The sequence below is a fragment of the Haliotis rufescens genome, unplaced genomic scaffold (assembly GCF_023055435.1).
Source record: "Haliotis rufescens isolate VD_foot unplaced genomic scaffold, xgHalRufe1.0.p SCAF_1, whole genome shotgun sequence".
Taxonomy (NCBI): Eukaryota; Metazoa; Mollusca; class Gastropoda; order Lepetellida; family Haliotidae; genus Haliotis; species Haliotis rufescens.
In genome coordinates, this window is record NW_025963779.1 from 29,275,895 (window position 1) to 29,302,721 (window position 26,827).

Here is a 26,827-nt window from a genome sequence, read left to right on the forward strand (position 1 = left end):
TATGCTGGTCATAGTACTATATTAGACTTGTATGAAGACTGACTTTGATCATTTTGAATTATCCATTTATGATCAAAATCGTGTTAGACTGGCAGATAGAATATAGAACGATTTACGTCATTCATACAGGTTTCGAATATCTGTTTGAAATAAATTATTGTCTCTCTTATCCCATCTCAAAATCATGACGTCAATTTTAGCGACACAGTCGGTCCAATAGTGTCATGTGTTTATAACGTGTTTATGAATCTGATAGAACCTATTGGCGGAGCTGGTTGATGAGGTGATACCAGTTATTCCCAGAATCAACTCTTGGCCTTGAGAGATAACATGCCTTTGGGAATCCTCTAATGCCGTCACAGGGGGACCTGCAAGAGTGTGTTAAGTCTACACTTGTTGATGCCAAATAATATATGTACAGTGGGATATCAAGTGTTCATTCGGACTCTAAACAGACCGCCTCCGTGGGCTAGCAGATAAAGTGCCTGTCCGGAGAGCGGAGTTCGGTGGTTCGATCCCCATGCGTCCTACAAAATGCGTCAAAAGATGGTACTTGTTGTTGCCCTGCCTGTCGCTCGGCATTAAGGGGATAAAACAAGGATTGTCGGCACGGAGTCAGTTTACCGTGTCTGAGTTGGGTATTCATGTTAAACTGCGTATGGTATCTCAGTGGGATAGCACTATGAAAGTGGTATCAGGACTAGTACAAGCAGCCTCACACACAGACAAATTACGCGCGTAATGTAAGTGCAATAATCTTGAACGCGACGTTTAACCCGATTTCATCTCACCTCACCTTGTACACTTAACGGAATCAGATACTTTCAAGAAAGAGCGATGTAAAGCCAGATCCGCTCATTAACCCTTCTAGTTTGCCAAGATCCCCACTATTTTAACCTCTTATGATAATTTTAAACGGCATGAAAACTGTAATCAAATGAGTTAGGAACTCCCACTTCCTTCCCTCCCTACTCTCTACCCATATATGTGTGTTGTCCCCGCCCTTTGTCCGTCTCCATGCCGAGGGGTGCAAAGTGGCCCAGTCATCAAGCAATTCGCTGATCAGAGTTGCGTCCCTTGGGCACGCCAGAAACCTATAATTATGGGTTAGAATCCCGGTTCGTCCCGATTATGGTTCTACGTTTGACAGCACGATACCCGTGCTTGTTGGTTTCACCAAAGTGGTAGACGTCTGATCTTCGGGGTTTCCTCACAAATCACACTGACACGCCGTGATATAACTAGAATACTGTTCAAAACGGTGTTAAACACAATCACTCGTTCTGAATATCGTGGAGGTCATGGTAGTGGCCAACTGTGAGTAGAGACCACGTGCTGACGGGAACTGATCCATATATGCAAGGCGGAGCCATAGAGGGGATTCCGGATACCACCATCCTCCTACCACCCCCTCCCCCCCCCCCCCCCCCCCCCCCCACACACACACACACACCTTTCTCCCCCTTTTTGAAAACGAAATGCAGTATGTTGTCGGCAGTAAAATTATCTGAGACAGGATTTGATATTGTGGACCCCTCCCTTTAAAAATTGCTGGATCCGCCCTAGCTGACTACCTACTGTGTCTAAGGAAAGACGATACTGTCTACTGACAACAACGTATAATTCACCTGTCGTGATCAGTGAGGCACGATGGCCGCTCCTAAACCTCGAACACAACCCTGACTTAGCCTGTCATCAGATTAGAAACAAGCAAACAAAAACACAACAGCAGAACAGCCGTCATTGTTCCTGTGACGTGATTCATCGCTTTTCGAAGGCCTGGGATCAGCCTCGTAGACAGTGACCAGTCTATATTGTAGTGACCCGAACCTGAGTGTTAAAATAATAATACGCTTTATACACTTGGGGACAATATTGGACTCTAGGTGATATATACCACACAACTAAATACTATGTCATGGATCAGCTGGGATTACCATCTACAAGATTACACGTATTCGTGTTGAGTGACTTTTTTTTGTATTTTGTTAGTAGATGTCTAAAGGACACGAACTTCGTGTAGGACTTTGAAGTATTTATATTATGTAGTTAGACATAAGCACATGAAATCACAAGTTAGGCAAAGCTGTTCGCGGAGAGTAGATGGATAGACAACTAGTTTAGTAGACAAAGTGAGTGAGTGAGTTAGGTTTAACGCCGCTTTAAACAGTATTCCAGTTATATCGCGGCGTGTCAGCTTAATGTGGGAGGAAAGCCCGAAGTGATGCAGGTCTCAGACGTTTACCACTTCGGTGAAAACCATGAGCACGGGTATGGTGCTGACAAACCTAGAAACATAATCGGGGCGAACCGGGATTCGAACCCACAATCATAGGTTTCTGGCGTACCCAAGGGGCCCAACTCTGCACAGCCAATTGCGGCGCTTTAGACGACTGGGCCACCCGTGCCCCCTAGTAGACAAAGGTTACTACTACTACTACTACTACTACTACTACTACTACTACTACTACTACTACAGGGGCGGTCGGGTAGCCTTGTGGTTAAAGCGTTCGCTCGTCACGTCGAAGACACGGGTTCGATTCCTGACATGGGTACAATGTGTGAAGCCCATTTCTGGTGTCCACCGCCGTGATATTGCTGGAATATTGCTAAAAGCGGCGTAAAATCATACTAACTCACTACTACTACTACTACTACTACTACTACTACTACTACTACTACTATACCGTCTCAGTAGGTATACATGGAAATATTTCCTTGTGTTTACGACACCGCGCGTTTACTAAAAGGGAAGACGTTGTCTCTTTCTACATTACAGACTTCAAAAGCCACACTAATTTTAAACTTTCCTGCATCTATGGTCAAGATGTCAATGATGAATGAGAATAATTATATATGTTTGTCTGATGTGGATGACATTAACGGTCTTGGATTGAAGAATTAAGAACAATTGTATCAATGTTACAGCAGTTAAAGGCGAGAAACGATGATGCCCGTGATTTCATCAGTTACAAAACTTCACCATTCCATAGTATGTGTTACAGCATCTGATCACACATGGTTTCCACTGACAACAGGTGGGACGTGCACCCCGAGTCGGTTCTCTGAACACCGGGCTTGATTTTAACTTCTCTTTATCAACTAAATTTAAACACAAAGGTATAACTGTGGAAACGCATGTAGGATCATCGTTGTGAAATCATAACCCTTGCAGTGATGACTGTAGAAGAAGGTGAGGTGAAATGGGGTTTAACGTCGCGTCCAAGATTATTGCACTTATATAGCGACGTGCATGCACGTATGTGTGTGTGTGTGGCTGCTTGTACTAGTCCGGACTGATGCCGATTTATAGTGCTAGCACACTGAGATACCATGCCGCGGTTTAACATGAATACCCCACTCGGACACAGTATACTGACTCCGAGCCGACCAGTCCTTGTTTTAGCCCCTTAATGCCGAGCGCCAGACAGGGTTACAACAAGTACCATCTTTTAACGTCTTTTGGTATGACGCGGCTGGGGATCGAAACCCGGACCTTCCGCTCTCCGGCGGACGCTCTACCATTAGACCACGGAGGCGGTCTTGTGTAGAAGAAAACAATCTGAGTAATTCCTACAACCCAAAACCATAATATATAAATGACCTTTATTTGACGATATCTACAGCAGCAGAAAAATAAATATCAACATTTCTTGTTTCATATGTATGTAGTAGTAGGGTCATTTGCTGAAGGAATGCTCTACATAAACATGTTTGTTGTGTATTTCTAAAACACACGTGGTTATATATGAGAATATGTAAAGATTGATATATACTGCTCAACGAAGTTAAAGAACACCCGATTCTTTTATGTTACTATAGTTACTCTGTCATGACATGACAGATCAACTATACAAAGGTCAAAGAATCCGGTATTCTTTAACTTCTTGTGAGTAGTATACAATATCACAGATATATTGGCACATAAAAATCACATACTGTACAATAAAAAAAAAGAAACAAATTCGTCCACATCCCATTTGGGGGAATAGTGATATCACACTTCACGTAATTCCAAACTATGCCATGAGAGTGCCTAACTAAAAGTAGATGATAGGCTTATAGTCGTGTGTACATTTATGCCAGTTTGTGCATTGCATTTCAATACGTCCGTATTTCAACTGTCATCATCAGCCTGGTTCCCTGGGTATGCTGCGCTGGCGCTACACTGGGAACCAGGTTGCAGTCATCATGTGCACGCATCAAAGTCCGGTTCATTGTCATGCGTCGTCCATGTGAAGTAGGGGAGATAATTCATGTAGCACTGATGCACACAACTCAGAAAGATCTGACACCGCTCGTCAGCTTCACAATATTTTGAAAAAATGTATTTAAATGCAATATTATTGTTTAGTATCAAGTCGCACTGACTTTATTTAAAATATTGAATTTATAAAATATTACCCTTATTAGCAAACAATTTCCCCAAGTAACAACCGTGCCCCTCCCTTAGGTAAGGAGGATTTTAGAGCACTATTTGACTGACATTGTCAATAAAACCCTAATGCCCCGTTAACCATATTATATTATTTGTCTAACTAATGTATTCGTTAAACGTGACATGTGTATCGAAACAGTTAAATATTATATTTTTTATATCCGTCATTGACTTATATCACGGCGTCTTTCAATAGAGGCAGAACTACATAATCGTTTGTGTTTTACAATTGGTTATTGCTGTGGTATTTGTGTAGTAACAGTCCGCCCACTGCTGCAATGACGACTTCGTTCTATCCTTTTGATTGAGGAACACAAGTAGAAAGTCTGACCAAGGCGGTCGGACTGGAAAGTAGAGTCTTTGGCTGATATGGAAGCTAGTGCACTGTACATGCCTCAATTTATTATCCTTTCTTTTTTCTGCCTTTGCTGCTAGCTACAGACTGTTTCTCTTCCTCCTGTCTTCTCCTGTCTTCCTCTGTCTGCTGGTCCTTGTCGATCTTCTCCACCATCTGGCTAGACTGCAACAGGAGGAAGATATGTGCATGAGACCATGTAGAGCACTTTCACATAACAATCAGGTGAGGTGAAATGGAGTTTAAGGTCGCGTTCATGATTATTGCACTTCTATAGCGACGTGCATGCATATGCGTGTATGGCTGCGTGTATGGCTGCGTGTATTAATCCGGATTTGTGCCGCTTTTATAGTGCTAGCCAACTGTAATTCCATGCAGTTTAACATGGATACCCCACTCAGGCACATTATATTGACTCCGAGCCACCCAGTCAGGGGCTAGGCAGAGTAACAACAAGTACCATCTTTTAACGTCTTTTGGTATTAGGCGGAGAGGAAGTCACCGACCTTCAGCTCTCCGGGAAGATGCTCTATCCACTAGATCACGGACGCGGTCCCTTCACATGAGAAGTATTTTTTCAAAATGATTGGGACCGACCACCTCTATTCCAGTTTCCCGCCCTGTTAGAGCAGGACAAGCTTGACATCCACAACACTACTATTAAAACCCCCCACTTCTTACCGGTAAAAGCCACAACGTATTGATTGCCCTTGACAAATATCGTTGCTATTGGTTTTAGATTACTCCCGTGATTGTGTGAAACATTAATTTTGATCTTCATGTTCGGAGCCTTCGTACCGAGATGCCTGATAACGCCATCTGCGATGATCTGCGTACCGAGACGAGGTATCTATGGTGAACTTGGTGTCCAGTAGGTAATAAAACAGGACGTCAAGATTAAATATTTATTATTGTATGATATTACTTCTCGTACAGCAAGGGGAGGTAGGACAGGTAGCATCAATCAGTCAGTTTAAGCGAGAGGCGAGTCCAAGATGACAAACATGGGTGTGTTGTCCATAGACCTTGGATCATAATCCATGTGAATCTAGGCTTCGTAACCACAACCAGTGATTCCTGGGCCAGTTCCACAAAGTTAACATGTCAGTACGATTGTCGCAAGTCCCATTTAAAGTATTAGGATTGTCGTAAGTCCCATATGTCGCGCTACGATTGGCATATTTCCAATACGTACGTCCCCTGTATAGCGGTTCGATTGGCATAAGTTCCATATACGGCGGTACGATTGTCGTAAGTCTCACAGGTAGCGCTCCGATTGCTTTGTTGCTGTGACAGGGGTGCAGAGTTTCACATATGGTTTAGTTGTAAGACTCGCTTATTTACAGTTCGGCGTAGTCCAACTGTAGATCTGCCGACAGGCGATCAACAACATTTTCTCGTTCCTGCACGAACTTCGGTTTCAAATCGGTTTCAGGATTTAAAATAATTGCAATCTGGTCAGATGATTTGATGTGTGTATATTTCCGCTCAAAGGACACGGACAGACTGGAGCTAACATTCTACAATAATATTACAAGTGAGTGTTTAATTCACAGCTCACATCGGCCTCACCAGTAGGTTTTTCAAAACAGGTTAACTACACCAATGATATCCGTCAACTTTACTTTCAAGAAGAACCATCAAAACTATTCATCCAGACAGTTTGCCTTTACACAAAACACACGCTGAGATGTCCAGCGAACAAATGTATGCAGTACAAGATCAGGCGTTCCAGTGATTAAAAAAATTAACAACGATAAAGGCCGTCGCTCAACTTGTCAACATGTCTTGTCAGAGAGCGTGCCATCCGATCCCTACATGGTGTCTTACCTTATGTCTGACTCCTAATCTCCACGAGGAGCATCGAGTACATTTACATAGATCTCTATGAGATTAAACAGGCACAGACTACCTCCGTGGTCTGGTGGATAGAGCGCCTTTAAAGATTGTCCTTGTTGTTACCCTGCCTGGTGCTCGGTATTGTTGGGATACGTGCAATATTCGTGAACGCGACGTTAAACTCACCTCACCCATAGGTTTAATTTACACACGGGACGAATGGTGTGTTCTCCTATCAGTTTACTGCATGTCAACTCACCCAGACATGGAAACTGGCCGCGCCATTGCTTGCCGCCCTCACTTGGTCGAGGTCGTGGTATCCAAGGATTTCTTTCACTCTGCCGGCTGTCTGGTCGTCGACGTCGTTGGTGTCAAATGTCTCCACCTGTCTCACCAGACTGTCTTTACCAAGCCTGCCCATCTGGCACTGTATGTCGGCCCATTCCTGCCACAAGGGAAACAATGTATCCAAGGTGATGAAAACTAGAATCAATGACGTGATCTCTAACTGCTTTGGGTAAATGAGAATTATGTTAACAGTTGGCATATATCGGCGATCAGTTTTGTTTTTGCAATTGTAACCTCATCTATAGCACATGTACAGGAATGGGAAATAAACACATCGAGGACAGTAAAGCGGTCCTGGTTGTTACGGGGAACCTTTTTGGTATATCCAATCTTACACCACCACCCATTGACCCCTGTTAATGGAAGAAAACACCATCATTACCACTAAAGGATGATGATGATGATGATGATGATGATGATACAAGACGACTTATTAAGAGCGGAGTGCTCAAAGCGCAAGCCGTTGTTACCACTGTAAACAGATCAGTGTGTCTCAAGATTACACCCTGAACACCCTGGGGTGTTTACATCATAGACCGTTGAGCGATAGAAGGTTTTGCAGTCACATTACACATTCACATCCTCTGCTTGATGACATTATTTATCAGATTCTATTGATCGTAGAATATGATGCAAGTCTTAGTGAGTAATGGTTTTAGCACTATTCAAAGGATATCACGCCAAAGGACTCAAAGAACCAACTGTGACCCTTGACCCTTGAACGGGTCTTCTGCGTCACGATAGGACATTTTGACATAAACGCTACAGCTCCCGTATCAAAGGTTAAGAAGATAAGCATATACACTCACATATTTCTAAAATCCGATTTGAAAGCTGACGTTTTCACCATCAACATGTCATGCATAGTTATTTCCTTTAAAAACAAACACAACGCCATCTTCAGTGCGTCTGGTAGACTAACATTTAGTCTCTGAAATCTTATATTACACAATATCCTTCTTGACTCTAAAAGAAATAAATCCCTATTCAGTGGAATAGAGCTAGCTTGAGCTGGCTAGACTTGCTTTTGTATGCATTTCTAGATTAATTTTTTTTCATAAAATAAATATATTCCACGGTCATGGTGCAGGACTAGCTTGAGCTGGCTAGACTTGCTTTTGTATGCATTTCTAGATTATTAATTTTTCATAAAATAAATATATTCCACGGTCATGGTGCAGGACTATGCATCTGGTTGCATCTTACCGTCAGTCGATCCTCGTCGTGGCCTAGTAGCATGTATGTTGCCGCCATGACGTCATGGACACTGGTGGGAGGTCGTTGATAGCTCCGTAACTCCGATATGGTTGTCTGTTCCATCTGGAGGATGTCATGGTTGTACGTGTTCAGTTCCTTCAGGTGGTCGCGCAGCTTCTCGGCCTTCTCCAGCTGATTGTGGAGCTGGTAGGCGTAAGGAGAAGCTTGCACGTCAGCTATTGTCCGGTTTAGCACGCCGACGTGACGACGTCGCATTGAGTCACGTAAATCTGGAATCAAATTGGTCATTAATTACGCAAGTTGAGTGTCACGGGAACTTGTTTTCTGATGTTTAACTTTGATGAAAATATTTGTTAAATCCTACTATTTTAGACACAGTTTTTCTTTGTCAGTCTTGGTTTCTGATGTTTAACTTTGATGAAAATATTTGTTGAATCTTACTATTTTAGACACAGTTTTTCTTTGTCAGTATATTCAAATACATTGAATGAAAATTATTCTGCCGCTATTTGATTCAGAATATTTAGTGACATTGGTAATCTCAATGATATCATTATTCGCCTTTAACATACTATTAATCAGTGTGGTATTCTTTATTTGTGCATAGAAACTACCGGTCAAAAGAAAGTAAACACTAGATAGTTCACACTTTACTTTGCTCATTAGTGTGTACTGTACAGTTGCGAGCCCCCTATTCCTTGATACGACAGTGCATGTCACCTGTTGTGAGGTACTCACAGACATGAAGCATGTAATATCGCCTATTATACCATATACACCACTATCGCATTTCTTGTTTGTTTCACTTTTAGCCATCATCAAACATGTGTGTATCCCATTCAGGACATCGGTCAGTCATAAATCCTACTATTTGGCGAGACTCATCAGCCAACACTCTCGGTAATTTAAGGACACCCAAACCAATGTTTTATCTTGAGTGCTTTCCGCTTTCGATCGTGAACGAGAAGTACTTTCTTGATAAGCGCTAATCTATTCATATCATTTCTTGATCTTTCGAAAGGTCCAGAGATTGGTGACAGAATGATTTATTGCCCGATATGCCCCTTCTCTACCGATCATATATGAGATGTATGCGAGACTGAGACCAACCTCTCTTCAGTTTGAGATATCTGAGCCTCTCTTTGGCACGTGTCAGGTCTCCACAGTCCTCAAGTCTGGATCTCTCAAATAAAGCTATCATCTTCTCCAGGTCCTCTATGTCACCTCCTCCTGTCGATGTCTTCAGTTTCTCCCGGACTCTTCTCTGACCAAACATAGAATGCGAATACAGCACATACATCGCCATACTTTTAAGGCTATCATCGTAAATACATCAGCATAAGCAATCATGGTAATAGTAATAGCTGTCATAGTAAATACATAGAAATAAGCTCTCATTCTACATACATCGGAATAAGCTCTCATTCTATACATACATCGGATTAAGCTATCATTATACATACATCGAAATAAGCTATCATTATACGTACAACGGAATAAGCTATCATTATACATACATCGGATAAGCTATCATTATACATACATCGGAATAAGCTCTCATTCTACATACATCGGAATAAGCTATCATTACACTTACATCGGAATATGCTATCATTATACATACAACGGAATAAGCTATCATTATACATACATCGGAATAAGCTATCTTTATACATACATCGGAATAAGCTATTAAATATACACCAGAATAAGCTATCATGATAAATACCACAGAATAAGCTATCATTATTCATACTTCGGAATAAGCTATCATTATACATACATCGGAATAAGCTATCATAATACATACATCGGAATAAGCTATCTTTAAACATACATCGGAATAAGCTATTAGATATACACCAGAATAAGCTATTAGATATACACCAGAATAAGCTATCATGATAAATACACCAGCATAAGCTATCATTATACATACGTCGGAATAAGCTATCATTCTACACACATCGGAATAAGCTATCATCATACATACATCAGAGCTATCACGATGCAGTTGAGTGTGGACTATATTTCCCTGTTCTCCTTGTGTGAAGGAGAAAGAAAAGTGTGATGGCCAATTGAACCCCAATCAGAATGACAGTGAGGAACCTTGTCTTTGAAAATATTAGAATGACTTTCGTATCATTAACGCAAATCGGTACTGATCTTGACTTCTTACATGTACAAGTATGTTCACTTAGGCTTTTTTCAATGAAGTAGAATGTATATTTAAATTGCACTGTGTTATTCACATAAAAACGTATAATACATGAGCGAAGCAAGTCTAGCATGTATGGCATGTAGTTGTTACTGTAATGAGATAAACCGATCTCACAATACATGCATTACAGGGAGCAACAAAACAGGTTTGCATTGACTTGATATCAAAAGGTTCACGGAGTCCATTCTTTGTTCGATGGACTATAGTAATCGCAGACTTCCAGCCACACAATACAATATCGATTGTTCGCGGTGATTTTGTACCGTAAGCGGAAAACATGTTTCTTGTATGCTATTACCTCAACCACACAGCCATTCTGCAGATATTGATGATGTATTGAGATGAAAATCCCAATACCTGAAGGTCACAGCATCCCTTTTCAGTTACGTAATACCTAACCTCTCTCAAACTGCATCCTTTAGTGTAACTCTGTTTGACAGGAACTGACCGTATAACACGGTGTGCCCGGATCGAGGAATTGAATGCTTTGTGTCAATCCCATATATCTCACAGACATGCAGCTGCGCGATTATTGTACTACATAAAGGGGAAATTATAACGCATTATCTGATATTGATTGGGAACATTTCTGAGACGCCGGACATCCTTCAGTTAATATGTACCGGTATTTTCTTACCTTATAACCTTTGTCATTGGCTTCTTGAAAAGACGACTCATCTTTGTCCCCGTATTTCGACTTTCCGGCCCTCCCGTTCTGTAGGTGCAGAGGCATACAGGTAAACCTTATACATGTACACGCTATCAGTACAATATATAGACACCATGCATCTGGCATGGAAAGTGATGACGCTTATAAGTACAGATCTGTTTTAAACACTAGTAAATGATCGTCATATTCTGATTCATATTCATCAAACCTTTTTTTTAAATTCCCAATTTCTTTGCGTGAATTCAGATTGAGATACACGTATTTGCCAACTTGTCGCAATCTTCAATCACATTGTTTCCAACATGAAAATCTAAATGTTGAATCTTGGTCTTCGGCTTAGGGTGTCAGCGCCCTAATCACTTGGCTACCCTTCCGCCCATGAATATACTTGTGTAGACAATCGTTATTGCATATAGGTATATATTTAGTAACTATATTGAAACAGATTGCAATTAATGCAATTACAAACACGTAACAATCCTTCGTGTATAGTAGCATTACAATTTCTCTCTTGATGTGACAGTGTAAAAGAAAAGAAGTCTCATGACAACATGCATATATAAATAATATATAAAAGTGAAAATTGATATGCAAAGTATAGTGGAATATATGCTTAATACGTGAACATACATAACCATAGGTAATGTAAACAAAACAAATATTTTATTATTATAATTATATATTAATCTAACTGATTTCCATATATTTGGGAGGTATCAAATATATTGTAGAATTCAAACACCCCAAAACTAAAACTATATTTCTATTTTTCTATCTAATTCATAAATCTAAAATGTAAGATGAAATCTATCACACGAAGCCTGAATGCGATGTAAAGAAATATCTACCTAATCTGTCCAATAGCATTATTTCTAAATTTCTAGACAAAGCCAATGACACTGAACAAAATATAAGTAGAACAGATACAAACAAATAAAAGTGAAAACATCAACAGTAAAATGCAGCAATATATTACTTTGATAAACAAAAATATACCACAAACATGGGAACGATAAACACGTGCCATGGTCAAATGCAAATAGACATCAGGTGTGCTATTCTGTTTATTGCTGCGCAAAATCTGACTGTCCACTATCCTATGTCATGCGTAAACTATCAAGAGAGAGTAAGTTGGAGTAGCTTCTTGGTGTACCTTCTTAAGACACATAACATACACGTTCTTTTGACTGTTATCGGAAATTCAAATATCCATTAGAATTTTTCTGGTTTGCAGAAGTGTGAGCATCACAATATCAGTCAATAATACGTCAATTTCCATAAACCTTTCTGCTTCGACACCTTCAATATATATTGCATCTGATCATATCATATATATCTAGAAGAAAGATGCACTGTTAGTAACGAAATGGTGAGTGAGACTGCGTCACGAGGAAGCAAGCTATGACTCAGGCGAGTCATGCCTGACTCACCACATCCCCGTGTTTGTCATAGGGAGACTCTAGAGCGGAGCTCTGGGTTCCAGCGTATGAAGCATCATAGTCCGGGGACTGTTGCTCCTTGCGTGGAGAGGACTTAGTCGGTGACGGGGTCGCCCTCTGCCGTTCCGGAGAGTTCCTGTTTGAGTTTGTCTTGCTGTCACCTACGTCTACTTCCACCTGAGACGTGGATCCAAGAGTCGACAAGATCAGAAAGTATGCATTTTTGCTGTATATTGGTGGAAAGAACTGGTGATGTCAGATGCGACTAAAGCTGCATTGTGTCTTTTGTTTGGAGCAATTATGAACGTTTAATTGATCGTTTTGATCGTTCACGCTGACGACATGTTTATCATGTTTATCGTGATCATTGTGAGTAGACATTATTGATATAATCGAGTTTTTGGGGGGGACAGTGTTTCTACACGTATTTGAGAATAAACCGGTGCAAAATGCCCATCTGTATTTGCATTTCCTTGCATTCAGAAAATAGTCGCATGTGTACCAATGCAGCTTTACTCTGAGTGATATCTTTATTTGATGGCAGTGGTCTCTGACACTTCTATCGAGTGATGCGATCAATATTTCTTTGTCTCTTACCTGTTCAGCCTTAGCATTACTCTTCCTTTTACTCGCCGTCTTCTTTGGACTATCAGCTGTTCCATCCTTTGAGGATCCACAACCCATGATGGTAGCAGAACCTACTCACACCATTGGCCGTGGACGATCTTGGTGCCACTTATGGCATCAGAGAAAGAACAGCAAAGATTCGGTGTGAACCTTGTTCCAGGATAAGACGCTGTATCCGCCCGGAATCAGAAAGGTGTCTGCGGAAAAATAATAATACCCATCGTTGAAATGTTCTTTAGCTAACCGATAAGTAGCAATAAGTAAAATGCACATCTGTGGGAAACAGGTTCATCAGTAAACGTGAGACAAAATAAAACTTTCATAATTGAACCAATGATAGAAAAATCATAAAAAGACAGCAACCAAAAAACTGAACGGTGTATCCCTCCCTGGTTGAAGAACTTCGCCTTTGCGAAAACTCTGTTGATAATAAGCCGTCATTGCAGCATATCGATTTCAGGCAGAAAGATCACACCAAAATGCATCTATTGGGAACCGCACAAACAGCCGCATAATAATATTATATGAATATAATAAAATAAAAAAAGACTTCAGCAAAAACATTTTATATGAACCACAATGTAAAATCTCACCTTCCTTATTATAATAAATCTCTAAACCAATAGCACGTTATCGCTCAAGTGGTGACAGGACCCCCCAAAACCCCACAGTGCCACAAGCACTGCAGTCTAAAGTGTTGTCACTGGCTACCCTGAACTATGCATCACATAGATAGTCCATCTATTTGTCGTGACGTGAGATCGTAAGGACAGGATAAAGATGTATTAGAATATATAAACACATGTACTATCCATCATGATACACAGTCAAAACAAAGCCTTACATGTCATCCTAGCAACTGCGAAGTCATCTCGCCACAATAATGTTTTTGCGCATCCTTTAAGGTGCAAATCAACATTGAACAATCTGCAACACCCAGACAGGCAAATAATATTACATGACGATTTGCACCTGAGCCCTACAAAAGAAATGTAACGACCAACATCGATTCATGTTGACAATATTTATTTTGGCTCTGGTTCTATGGAGTTGTGATGGGTTGCACCTAACATTTCCTACACATTTAATGGTCCCGGTAGACACACAAACAATACGCCCTTCTTCGCTTCCCTTCAAAGAGAAAACAATTGGTTGCTATGGAGGATGGCAAACAATATATACGTCATAGTTTTTGTATTGGTTATTCTCAATGGGGACATTGCTTTGTCATGTGTGGCGTTCTGTAAGAGTGGAATAATACCGGGTATCTAAGACGGCCACAGTGGTAAACTATAATTAATAATAGAATAAAAGGACGCCGGTTTGTACATAACTGATGTCAGTATTTATGTGAGGTCGTCACACATTGTTCTCACATGAAGAGCGAAGAAGGAGAAATTGATATGATTTTACAGCATCTCGGTGTTGTTAATATTGATTATTGGTATTGCATCTCCATTTGGTGCTGCCATTATTTCCACCATATATTATGCCACCGTATGCATGTCATTCTCTCGACTCGTGGCATCGGCTGTCAGACTTGTGTGTCAGGAATAAAGAAGGTTATTATTGGTGAATTTTATGTTGATACAATTGTCGCCGAGGCAAACAGTAAACTGCATCTGAGTGAGTGAATATAGTTTAACGCCGCTTTTAGCAATATTCCAGCAATATGACGTCGGGGAACACCAGAAATGGAAACGGCATCTGAAAGTCGATTCAAAGGCTATCATCGCACCTCTCACGTTCACTTGAAATGCTCCCTTCACAGATCGATCAGTAATCATTTCTGGCCACATGCTACATGATTAGCATCAAACGGACGTCCGCATGTTGAAGTCGATATTGATATGACATAACCGCCATTCTTTCATTGACGCAAGACAAAGGTTCTCCCTGCCCGGTTCAAATCAAAAACAAAATACAAAACGATACTTCCAAAATAACAGACTAAATTCCAAACACAGAAATAATACATGTCTGTTCTTTTAGTGCCTATTGATTATGCTGTAACAAAGCAAACCTATGTGTTCGGAAATAATGGCAGAGATGGTTGACCCTGGTATATAGTCATTGTATCAATAATCGATACTATCCTTGATTATACCATAGGACTGTGCCAGTCATGTCAAAGACTGGTTCACAGTTATTTGTGCGTGGTAAACATTTCAGGATGTCATATTGACTATTGTGTCATGAGAGGCCAAGTTTAGATGTCAGAACATTCATCAAATTATCGCTGGCATATATTTCCGTGCTTGGGCAGGACATGCGCAGTACGTTCTGTGAACATTCTTTGGCGATATTTCCAATAATATCCTAACTTCTCCAAAACTATCTAAAAACATTTCCAAGTTTTCATACATCTTTTCTTTGGGAAATCACTTATTGCAATATTTGGAAAGAGAGGCTCAGCTATTTCCTCCAGTGTATAATATTATATTCCTCATAGAACTCAGTACTTTCTGCGATACTGTGACTGCCTACTTGGGTTGATAAATACATCAAAGGATAAGGACATTGGTGATCCGGCTGTGTATGGCGTGAAGGGCTACCTCTTACGTACTGTCTTTCCTAATACAATAAGCCGACATACACGTACATGCAGTAATATAGCTGAAATACTGTTTAAAGAGGCATTGACCTCAACTCAATTACAAAAAGAACTAAGCACTGAAGAATTTAACAATACTGTATTACAACGGCAACATATGTATCACAATGGTTAACGTCCTTTGTCCGTTCAAGCCTCATATTACATAGGTATAGAAGGAATAAGGTATCACCAAAACAGATACACAATGGCTTCCAGCAGTAACACTTTATGTTGAAACAAGACAACAGATAATATTTAATGCTTACCTAGCAACTAGGTAGTCACAAGTACGTGACAGACAGTTTACACATTTATTAATTCATGTTGCCAAGAACTCGTTTCAAAGTAATTGTTCTGTGTCCGCGTATACCTTGGCCGTTATCCTACGCACTACCATGTTGTTTCCATGGATGTTGACATCCTCCGTAAATGTTTCCCTGCACAACTTCTGCACACTTACAAAAACAACTGCATTGTGTGTTGTCCAAAATGAAATGGTTTTTGAAAACATCTGTTGATTATTTCCTCTGATCGCGATCCAAGAGTGGTTGGATGATGGTTGCTTTCCGATATATTGCACCACTGGTTTCTGAACAGTGAGTGAGTGAGTTGGCTTTAAGGCCGCTTTTAACAGTATTCCAGTTATATCACGGCGTGTCAGCTTAATGGGTTTTCCTCCCACATGAAGCTGACACGCCGCGATATAACTGGAATACTGTTAAAAGCGGCCTTAAATCCAACTCTCACACACACACCAATATTAACAATATTAAGTATTAACCCACGTGATATAAGTAACCGCCATTCATTTCATGTTCACCGCCAGTCTGCCTTTTACGCCCAATCGAGGCTGGTTATTGTCTGGCGTTGACGTTTATTTACGTACAGATGGTTTACAATATACATGTCATTCAGATAAAAGCGAGAATTGTTCTGTCCATAATCATAAGACATTTCTACTCCATGTAGAATCCATTGTAAGGTTTTGACTTTAACAAAAGCATGTGTTTATGAATCACTATCAAACAGTCCTGATACCCGGTGTTCGTGATTGTATCCTGCTCCACAGGTGGCACCTGTGACAAACACATGCAAAGGCAAGTCCAGTGTTTGCCTTAAAACACAGGAGAATATGGTATAAGTCAAAATAGGGACTTGCAGCAGACATCATTTTTGTCACTGATGCGTCAAATTTGGAATGTCATCCACATGTCATCCAACATAAAGCTTGAAAGTTTTACTACGTCCATAAACATTGTAACCCTGGTCAAACGCACTTCATAATTTTCTAAGAAATTGCATGCTCGATTGTACCTCAAAAGTTTCAAAATGTAGCTCGACTTCAAGGGAAAGTTGACTTTTGGAAAATTGATCATCCCATTAACATTTTTTTCTTCTTCTTGTGGATGTGTTTTTCTCACTGCAACTTTGTTATGCATGGATCTAAATATGAAACAGAAGATGCGGTTTCGCTGGTCTCTTACATTTCTATCACTTCTATCAATAGCATAATACGACACTCTCTATGCAAGTAGGAGGCACGGGTGGCCCAGTCGTCTGAGGCGCCGCGATTCGCTGTGCAGAGTTTCGTCCTTTGGGCACGCCAGAAACCTATGATTGTGGGTTCGAATCCCGGTTCGCCCCAATTATGTTTCTAGGTTTGTCAGCACCATACCCGTGCTCGTGGGTTTCACCGAAGTGGTAAACGTCTGAGACCTGCATCACTTCGAGCTTTCCTCCCACATTAAGCTGACACGCCGCGATATAACTTGAATACTGTTAAAAGAGGCGTTAAACCCAACTCACTCACTCACTCACTCATTCTCTATGCAAGTAGACCCTACACGGCATGTTCGTGGTTTGCAGCTATGGTTTGGTCGTATAGTTTCAAGTGTAAGGTAAACACACAGATAACTCGTTCACATTGTGAGTACACACAGTACAGTTAATGACAGGATATCGATAGTGTTGGTAGCTTGGGAAACTAATGCCTTGCACTGACATAAACCTCTTTGCTTTACATTTGTTTAAGTCGTTGGCATAATGTTGTTTTTCTCAACTGATTTTGAAACAAAACGGTAATCAAGTTTTTATTGGCTATTTTCACACACTTCTGCGAACAAATCCTTCAGTGTGATTAACGCTGTGAATTATGTCAGTCATATATGTGCTTGTATTCCATCATTAAGAACTCTTCCTTGCAATAGAGAGAATCGGATTCGCGGCAGCAGTCTTTCTATTGCATCAATTAAAATATACAACGAAGATTTTGTATTAATACCACCATGCCAACCTTTAACGATACCCCACCCTAAGCATTGCAATTGATAACCAAGGGCTATAGTAGTACGGGGAAACAAGAGAGAACCACAAGAATGAAATATCAGCATCATATTCCCATGACGACATCGCATGTGGTGGGGCAGCATATTTGTTTAAGCGTTAAACCCTCCCTCCCCACCGCTGACGGTCCGGGTTTTGATTCTCTTAATGGGTACACAGCCCATTCATGGTGACCCAACCGCTTCATGACATGAATGATACTACAAGCGGCGAAAAACCCACTCGCTCGATGACATAACGCCAATTGCGGGAATGACGTCTTGAGGATACATGAATAACGTCACTATAGGTATGGATAATTGTCACATAGGCTTGAAACACGGCAGGCGGGTCGACCTTGACCCTCCGACCACCTTGGCACTCGACCTTGACCTTAGGCACCCTTTTCTCCACGAGTTAGGGGTCAACTTTCGAGGCCGACATGACTTGCGCCAGATTAGACACCCGCTATAGGAAGTAGTCCTACAACTACACCAACGTGCTCGATACATTCTACCAGACCCAACTTGGTAATTCCAGAATAGATCCCCGTACCCTATGGCTTTCATAGGATCTGGTGGTTACACTGTGTGTCATCGTGCAAGGAAAGCGGAGAAAGTTGCTCACACCACAAACACGACTGGATTATTTTGCCAAGGTTCGATTTTGCCGAGCTTCCGTAACAAAGCTGGAAAACTGAAGACTGTGGCTTAAAAAACAATTCACTTACTCATTCAGTATTATCATAAAACATTCTGCAAACAAATTAGAGGGACAGATTACTGGGTCTAATGTTTCTGAGGGGAGGGCAGTTTCAGTTTGTTATGTACTGTAGTACCCATAATGATGACTCAACGAAATGAGTGAGTAAGTGTGGTTTTACACAGTGGTAGTATTTCTGTCAATCACTGATTGTCATTTGGTAGGAAAACCCAAAGAGACCCAAGTCGTGAAACTCATGAAAACGGTTTTGGTTCTGACATATCGAATGTCGGAATCGAAGCCAAGACCACCGGATCCTGACACGACTAAGGAAGTTAAGTGTGTGTCACATGCGTCCCGTTAATGTCAAGATTTAAAAACTTCAGCCGTACAGGGCGTAACGTTAAAGGTATGCAACCTCCGTCTATAACATCAATTCAAGTACCAATTTCAGAGTCAATAACTTGTGAATAAGTACGCTGGCTCAGTATATCAACGGTATATTCATAAATCACCCATGTAGGGTGAGACCCATATTTGAAAAGCTACTCTGTGGTAGTCTATTCCTCGTCAGTTGGTGACGACAGCGACGTGAGTGATCACCTGGGACCACAGTGCTGTGTTGTCAAGGGTGATGGTCTCATATTCACATTGATCCCGATCGTATGATCTGTAGGTCAGGTGTACAGATAAAGTTAAGGGGAAACACTTTTGATTTAAAGCGTGTGTATATTATGCTTATAAATCCCTACACTATGATAAAGTGTTAACGTATGCGTCATGTACAAACATCACTATCAGAGGCTAACTCGCCGTATAATGTCATGAGTGGTACATTATAGTCATTCGTACACCGAAAGATACAGGTACCAAACATATTTCAGCTCCTATGTCCGGTTTTAGTATAGTATAGTAGTACTTGAAATATACAATTTTGCTTTGTCATCATATTTTGTTTCTGAATAATTTATTTATTCCAATACTGCAAGGCCACAGAGTACAAAATGATTTTTAAGTTGTTAAGTTACAAAATAGATTTGAAGCAATATAGCATTGGCAGATTGAATACGCGACTATTGTGAACATATGATATAAGGGAATGGATCTGTAAATGTATGTAACGTGTCATTTGAAAGGAACTGCTGATATGTACATGAAATAATTATTTTCTTCTTAAATAATCGTGGTCACGGGTGGCCCAGTAGTCCAGGGCGCCTCGATTCTCTGTGCAGATGTGCGTCCCGTAGGAATGCCAGAAAACTATGATTGTTGGTTCGAATCCCGGTTCGCCCCCATTATGTTTCTAGGTTTGTCAGCACCACACCCGTGCTCGTGGGTTTCACCGAAGTGGTAAACGTGTAAGACCTGCATCACTTCGGGCTTTCCTCCCACATTAAGCTGACAAGCCGTGATATAACTGGAATACTGCTTGTTAAACAAACGCACTAAATTCATGACTAACTGAGAGGAAATGGCATTCACCCTCATTGGGTGACTAAGTCACTAAGTCTCTGTGTCTCCCGTGATCATATTTTTCAGGGAAGGGGAGAATGAGATCGTACAACCTCATTTCGTACTTAATTGTCTTGAAAGTAAATAGAAATGATATAAACTGTATCAAGACGGCTCTTGTAGCTTTTTCGGAGTAAACTTGACTATTACATATTGGCTCTGTTTGCAGTGATCGCAGCGCATAAGTCCTTCGGGGGCCTTTATGTAGAACATGTAGAAGTCAATTACTTATTGACCAATATAAAAGTATTGATCTCTTGAAATGGGCAATAACGAAAGATTCACAGTACGGTGTGTTCATATGTTTAGATCAGTTGTCGAACCCAAAACTGAATATAATTTACTTTCAAAACAAGGTTACGACATAACAAAACATATTGACAGGCACAAATTAATGTTTCAAACCACTATTGCAACATAGTAAAATAAATTATTTAAAACGCCGTGTATAGTAGCTACATTAGGTAACTCATAGCAAACCTATAACTACAGTTGAATGTATATAAAATTATGTATCCTTCATACGTGTGCGCAGTCAGCTTTTAATAGTATATGTTCGGAAATGTGATCATATTTTATGGCTATTTAAGCATCGAAAATATACTATGCAAAAAAAAAAGTAGGAGATATTTTGTTTTGAGGTGAAACACGGGAACAGAAATCGATATCTGGAAGTGATTTATGTGGCAAGAACATTTCCGACGAAATCAAGCTCCCAAACCGTGGGACCACCTCCGTGGTCAAGTGGTAGAGCGTCCGCCCGGAGAGCGGAAGGTCCAGGGTACAATCCCCGGCCGGGTCATACCAAAAGACGTTAAAAGATGGTACATGTTGTTACCCTGTTTGACGCTCGGCATTTAGGGGCTAAAACAAGGACTGGTCGGCTCGGAGTCAGTATACTGTGTCTGAGTGGGGTATTCATGTTAAACTGTGGCATGGTATATCAGTGAGCTAGCACTATAAATCGGCATCAGTCCGGACTAGTACAAGCAGACACACAAACACACACGCGTACACCTGGGACAGCTGGGTCCCTATATATACTGATGGACCCAAGAATCCTATCAACAACAGTGCTGGTGACGGGATCCATATCCACAGATCCAAACCCCAAGCACATTCAGTTCGCCTGCCTGATGGTCAGTCAGTATTCGCTAAGTGCACTTCAGGCCATCAGTGGCAGAAACTCAAACTCCAGGCCAAACACAGTCAACAATATTCTATACGAATATACAAAACTATCGGACCAAGGGCAACAGGTGGAACTGTGTTGGATCCCCTCTCACATAGATATTCATGGAAATGAAAAAGCAGACTCACTGGCGAAGCTAGCTCTAAGCGGATATACAGCCTATTCCTTTTAGTAAACTAGAGATAAAAATCAAAATCAAAGCCTCCATAGCAGAAAGATGGCAAGCCCAATGGGACGCAAGTAAGATCGGCAGATGGCTATTCAAAATTCAACCCAAGGTCCAACAAAACCCAAACTCATACTCAAATGAAAGGGAAATTGAAATTGCTATCTCAAGCCTCAGACTCGGTCACAAAAAGCACTATGACAAGGTTTGTTCATCTTGCAGGCTGAAACCATTGCTCACGCGTTACTAGAGTGTCAAGACCATGCCCCAGCCCAGGCTAGGTTAACATAAGAATTGTAGTTAGATCCGCTATCTCTCATAGATCTCCTAAAGCCAAGAGATGCAATAGCGAAGGCCAAACTAACTCTATTTCTGAGAGATGACAGCTACTCGAACGTATATAAACAGAGCAGCCAAGGATAAAAATGAAATCATATCAATATAAGAAAATAGAAATCATATCAATACAAAAACATAAATTATGTGAATACCAAACTCACAATAGATATGTGCACCCTACTCACACACAGGAGTCCCGAAGAGAGACAGGTCAGCCGAAATTGCTTAGGCAGAAGGCGACCTCTTAAACACCTAATGCAACAACAACAACAACACACGTACATGCACATCGCTATAATAGTGCTATAATCTTGGACGCGACATTAAACCTCGACCAGCACGTGCAAGGGGTGGTATGCCAGATTTACCATTCTCACTCAGACTCGGTTGTGAGCAGACACATATTGTTTTCTTTGAACCAAACTTTCATTAAAGACTTTATTAAACACATTTAATCATTGAGGAAGCAGCAGTTGATCATGCGACGTTTGCAACGTGCTGAACGTGTGTGTGTGTGTGTGTGTGGGGGGGGGGGGGGGGGGGGGGGGGACACCAGAAATGGGCTTCACACTTTGAACCCATGTGGGGAATCGAACCCGGGTCTCGGGCGTGACGAGCGAACGCTTTACCCACTAGGCTACCCCCCACCGCTCCCGTAATTATAGAAATGGCATGAACACATGCATATTAGTGCAAACAAAGGTTTCAACACTTTAGGCCTTTTAATTTATTTTCAAACTAACTCCTCTACCAATTTACCTTTTTACAGTTTCGTAGTTATGTCACGGCTTCGTGTGGAGCACAATTAAGGGAGAAAAGCCTCTCCATATATGAATATTAGACACGTCAATAAGAGTCTACCGTACGATTCCGACCTAATCACAACCACATATCTATCCACATATCTATCCACATATTTATCCACTAGACATATCAAATAGTGAGGACACCAGGTATACGCGAAAACCCGATGTGATGAAGATACTTTCGTCTTGGTGAAATCCACGAGCTAGGGTATGGTGCCGACAAACCAAGGATCACAGCCAGGGCGAATCTGGGATTCGAACCAACGGCAATAGGGTCCTGGCATTACTAAGGGAAGCAACAGCGAATTGCTGCTTCTTAGGAGACTAGACGTCATCGTCCCGCCCTATTCAAAGACAGAAGTTTATTGTTGTGTATCTGAGCTGTTGGTGTGGTTACTACGCTTGAGTTGGTGATCCCGTCATCTGCATAATTAAGTACGTAATTACTTGGATGGGTGAAGTCACGCTGTGTTATGACAGCTTTGGGCATGGGGAGCTGCACTATCAGTCACGGGAATCTATAATTCAAGCTGAGGATTCAACGGAGGGAATGGGTGCATGTGCAGGGTAAAGTGTGGCGTGGTCATTGTGACCTTAACAATAATCCAATCTTCATGTGGAGAAACTTATAACCTAATGAGTTAGGATTGTTATCATCGTGTGTTAAAGTAAAATGAGAAAACATATGGTTGGAATGTTTCCGCACACCAGGCAGGTCAAAACAGAGATTGGCGATTGCCTGAGGTTTCCTTTTTATATTCCAAAATATGACTAAGATATTGTAATCTATTTTCAAAAAACATGAAATAAATATTTATCAATGTAAAGGATTTAAGCTATTCGTTCTTGAATAACCATAATCATAATACAAAAATGCAAATTTGACTCAACTTGGCAATATTTTCTGAATTGTATTTCATTTCTTTCCAGAATCGTATCTACAATATATATCATAATATCATTTCGAAATGAACTTTAATTATTCTTTCTTGATAATGCCATAACCAGATATTATATTTTCGTAATTCTATTACATGCGACTAGCTGCCTTTAATATATGCATCAGTAGGGCATTTAACCGCTCGCTTTCGTGATATGTCAGCGTTGAGCAGCACACCAGTCACATACGATTGAATAAGCGCTCCTGTTTGATAAAGGTTTGGTTTGATTCTATAAGTGTACGCAAGAAAGCCGGGGTGACTATGAACACACTTTGTAATCATTATGCCATTTGTATAGGAAGCAGTTTCTTTTGTTAAACAGGCAAAATGCACTGAGATCAATATTGATTCTTGTGTCAATAGAGCGTTACTTTACAATTCACCTACGAGACAAGAAGGTCGTAACCATTCCTCCCGTCCTAGGTTTTGTCACCAGACATGGTATGTGAAATATTGTATCAGGTAGCAGTTACATATAGATATTTTTTATATAGACTTACATATGTATTACAGCTGGATATTTCAAGATGGTGTTATCGTGATCCTATTTCACGGAATCAATACATCGTGTTATCACGGAAACCTTTCTCGTATCCAGTCCCCATTCGTAGAAACGGGTAATTGTATGAGAATTCGTTCTTTTTCCTAAGGTTTGGTTGTTTTTTAACGCTGCACTCAACAATATTCCAGCTATATGACGGCGGTCTGTAAATAATCGAGTCTGGACCAGACAACCAATTGATTGACATCATGAGCAATTGAGATACGATGACATGCATCAACCAAGTCAGCGAGCCTGACCACCCGATCCCGTTAGTCGCCTTTTACGACAAACATGGGTTGCTGAAGACCTGTTCTACCTCGGATCCTCACGTGTACTTTTTCCAAAGGGATAAGAACATATTGTGCAACGTCGTGTGTCTGTCAACAAAGAGAAGTTGACACAACACTTTTATTGTGTGCATAATAGTCTAAATGCCTGCCAATTTGACTTAAGGAGGATATTCTTAATGCTCCAATATGACGTTCGGGCACATAGAAGGTTCGTAGTCCAGTCCTAATCTTCTCACGTGCCTATTAAAATCATTACGACAACTGTACTTGTTTCTCACACTTAGATCATCCCCTGCAAACGCATGCAGTTACACATATATCCCCAATGAAGTTCGCGTTCAAGATTATTGCACTTATATGGCGACGTGCATGTGTGTGTGTGTGTGTGTGTGCGAACGTGCGTGCTTGCGTGCGTGCGTGCGTGCGTGCGTGCGTGCGTGCGTGCGTGCGTGTGTGTGTGTGTGTGTGTGGTTGTACTAGTCCGGACAGACAAATGCCGGTTTTAAGCCCACTGAGATACCATACCGCAGTTTAGCAAGGACACCCTCCTCAAACACAGTATACTGACTCCCAGCCAACAAGTCCCTGTTTTAGCCCCTTAAAGCCGAGCACCAGCCAGGGAAGCAACACGCATCATCTTTTACCGTATTTAGGTATGATGCGGCCGGGAATAGAACCACCAACCTCCAACTCTCCGGGCAAACGCCCCATCCACAAGATCACGGAAGCGGACCATTCCCCTGTGAAGTAACCTCGTCAGTCCAGGCCGATATTGCAAAGGTGTGATTGCTTTTCATCAGCTTGTCTGGTACAGGGAGGAGGCCGACAACGAAGCCACCTGGAAGCCACAACCTGACCTCCTGACCTTCCGAGTCTTGTGTATGTAAGGTTGTAGTTCAAACACTATAGGAGTTACATAAGCCTCGCACCTTCATAGACAGACCGAAACCAGGCGTATTGAACAGGAGATCATAAATGCATACTTGTTATATATGGCTACAGTCCTCTTCGTTCACATTTTATTTGACTATTACAAGAGTGAATGTTCTACCTTGACTCAATATGTTAAGGTTTATTGTCTATTCATAATGTACACGACAAAAAACATTGTTATAGCCCACTGTTCATTTTAATAATCCAATTGTATTCAATACAGGGCAGAGTGGAACGAGAGTGTTTATGATATGTCAGTGCCTTAAAATGATTCGTGTAATAGAGTATGCAGATATGTATATATGTCAATCCAACCAATTCCATTTTGAAAGGGTTATTCAAATAGACTTGTAAACGCTTATAATTAATTAATATGGTTACATTTCATTCAAAGATACCTCCAATAATCTATATGCCTTTTATGGCAATGTATAACACATAAACGAATCCTTACACTAAAATAGAAATCAGAAACCGAAAACAAAGTATACAAAATATTACATTCGAAACAGAAATACAGAGATGAAATGTGCTGGAACACGTACCCGCGGATTACAATCCAGATATTAAATGTAAAAAACACCCACTTACCTGCCAAATACAACCCCGACATTAAACATTTTTATGTAAAATAAACACTTACCTGCGAAATACGATCCAGATATTAAATATAAAAGAACACTTACCGGCGAAAGACAATCCAGATATTAAATGTAAAAGAACACTTACCGGCGAAAGACAATCCAGATATTAAATGTAAAAGAACACTTACCGGCGAAAGACAATCCAGATATTAAATGGAAAAGAACATTTATCCACAAGCACAAAAAAACAACAGTTGGCCAGACGCCTGTGCACTAACTGCCGGTGCAGTTGTTTTCATGGAGCGTAACGCTCACTGACTTAAAACTTTTCATTATTCATTCCGATTCGGTCAATATGATCACATTCTTCCCGTGGTCTGCCCTTGGATACTGTCGCGTCCCTCGCAACGTCGACGATAAGCAACATTACTTATCAGGCGGTGGGCGCGTTTCCTTTAACTGAGAGTGTTTACCAAAGGCAAAGGGTCCTCACAATCACTCTGGCTGAGCATTAACTTCTAGGTGTATGCAGGGTAATAAAGACACATTGTGGTTTGTACCTTGTCAATTCAGCCATTTCCATGCGTTCGCATACATCTCATTCGGAGGACCGGGCATGGCATTGTGTGGAACACGTTTGCCAACCGATGTTGTTTAGTGCTAAAACCCCACCTCTGATATGGGTATATAATGTTGGGCGATACTTGGATTGTGTGGAGATGGACTCCAGTTGGCCCTGTGTCGT

The 26,827-nt window shown here is 41.0% G+C and overlaps 1 protein-coding gene across 4 annotated transcripts; it reads right to left on the reverse strand.

The window, feature by feature from the left end:
* Nucleotides 1–3,592: 3,592 nt before the first annotated feature.
* On the reverse strand, nucleotides 3,593–26,516 carry LOC124114102. Of its 4 annotated transcripts, none has more exons than XM_046474655.2 (8): nucleotides 26,271–26,516; nucleotides 13,126–13,352; nucleotides 12,520–12,705; nucleotides 11,057–11,134; nucleotides 9,309–9,462; nucleotides 8,187–8,467; nucleotides 6,892–7,077; nucleotides 3,593–4,958 (listed from the first exon to the last, which is right to left on the reverse strand). In XM_046474655.2, the coding sequence occupies exons 2-8, from the start codon at nucleotides 13,210–13,212 to the stop codon at nucleotides 4,842–4,844; spliced, it is 1,089 nt and encodes a 362-aa protein (XP_046330611.2). In that variant the 5' UTR covers nucleotides 13,213–13,352; nucleotides 26,271–26,516; the 3' UTR covers nucleotides 3,593–4,841. The 4 variants fall into 4 exon arrangements, with proteins under 4 accessions (XP_046330611.2, XP_048250304.1, XP_046330612.2 ...); XM_048394347.1 differs by lacking the exon at nucleotides 26,271–26,516 and adding an exon at nucleotides 26,185–26,217; XM_046474656.2 differs by lacking the exon at nucleotides 26,271–26,516 and adding an exon at nucleotides 13,749–13,907.
* Between the last annotated feature and the right edge of the window lie 311 nt (nucleotides 26,517–26,827).

Coding starts and splice junctions, on each gene's coding strand:
- LOC124114102 (XM_046474655.2), bottom strand. CDS start 13,212: ATGGGTTGTGGATCCTCAAAGGATGGAACAGCTGATAGTCCAAAGAAG. Junction 9,463..11,056: donor CCAATGACAAAGGTTATAAG/GTAAGAAAATAC, acceptor ATGTTTGGTCAG/AGAAGAGTCCGGGAGAAACT. Junction 7,078..8,186: donor ACGACGAGGATCGACTGACG/GTAAGATGCAAC, acceptor CCCTTGTGGCAG/GAATGGGCCGACATACAGTG.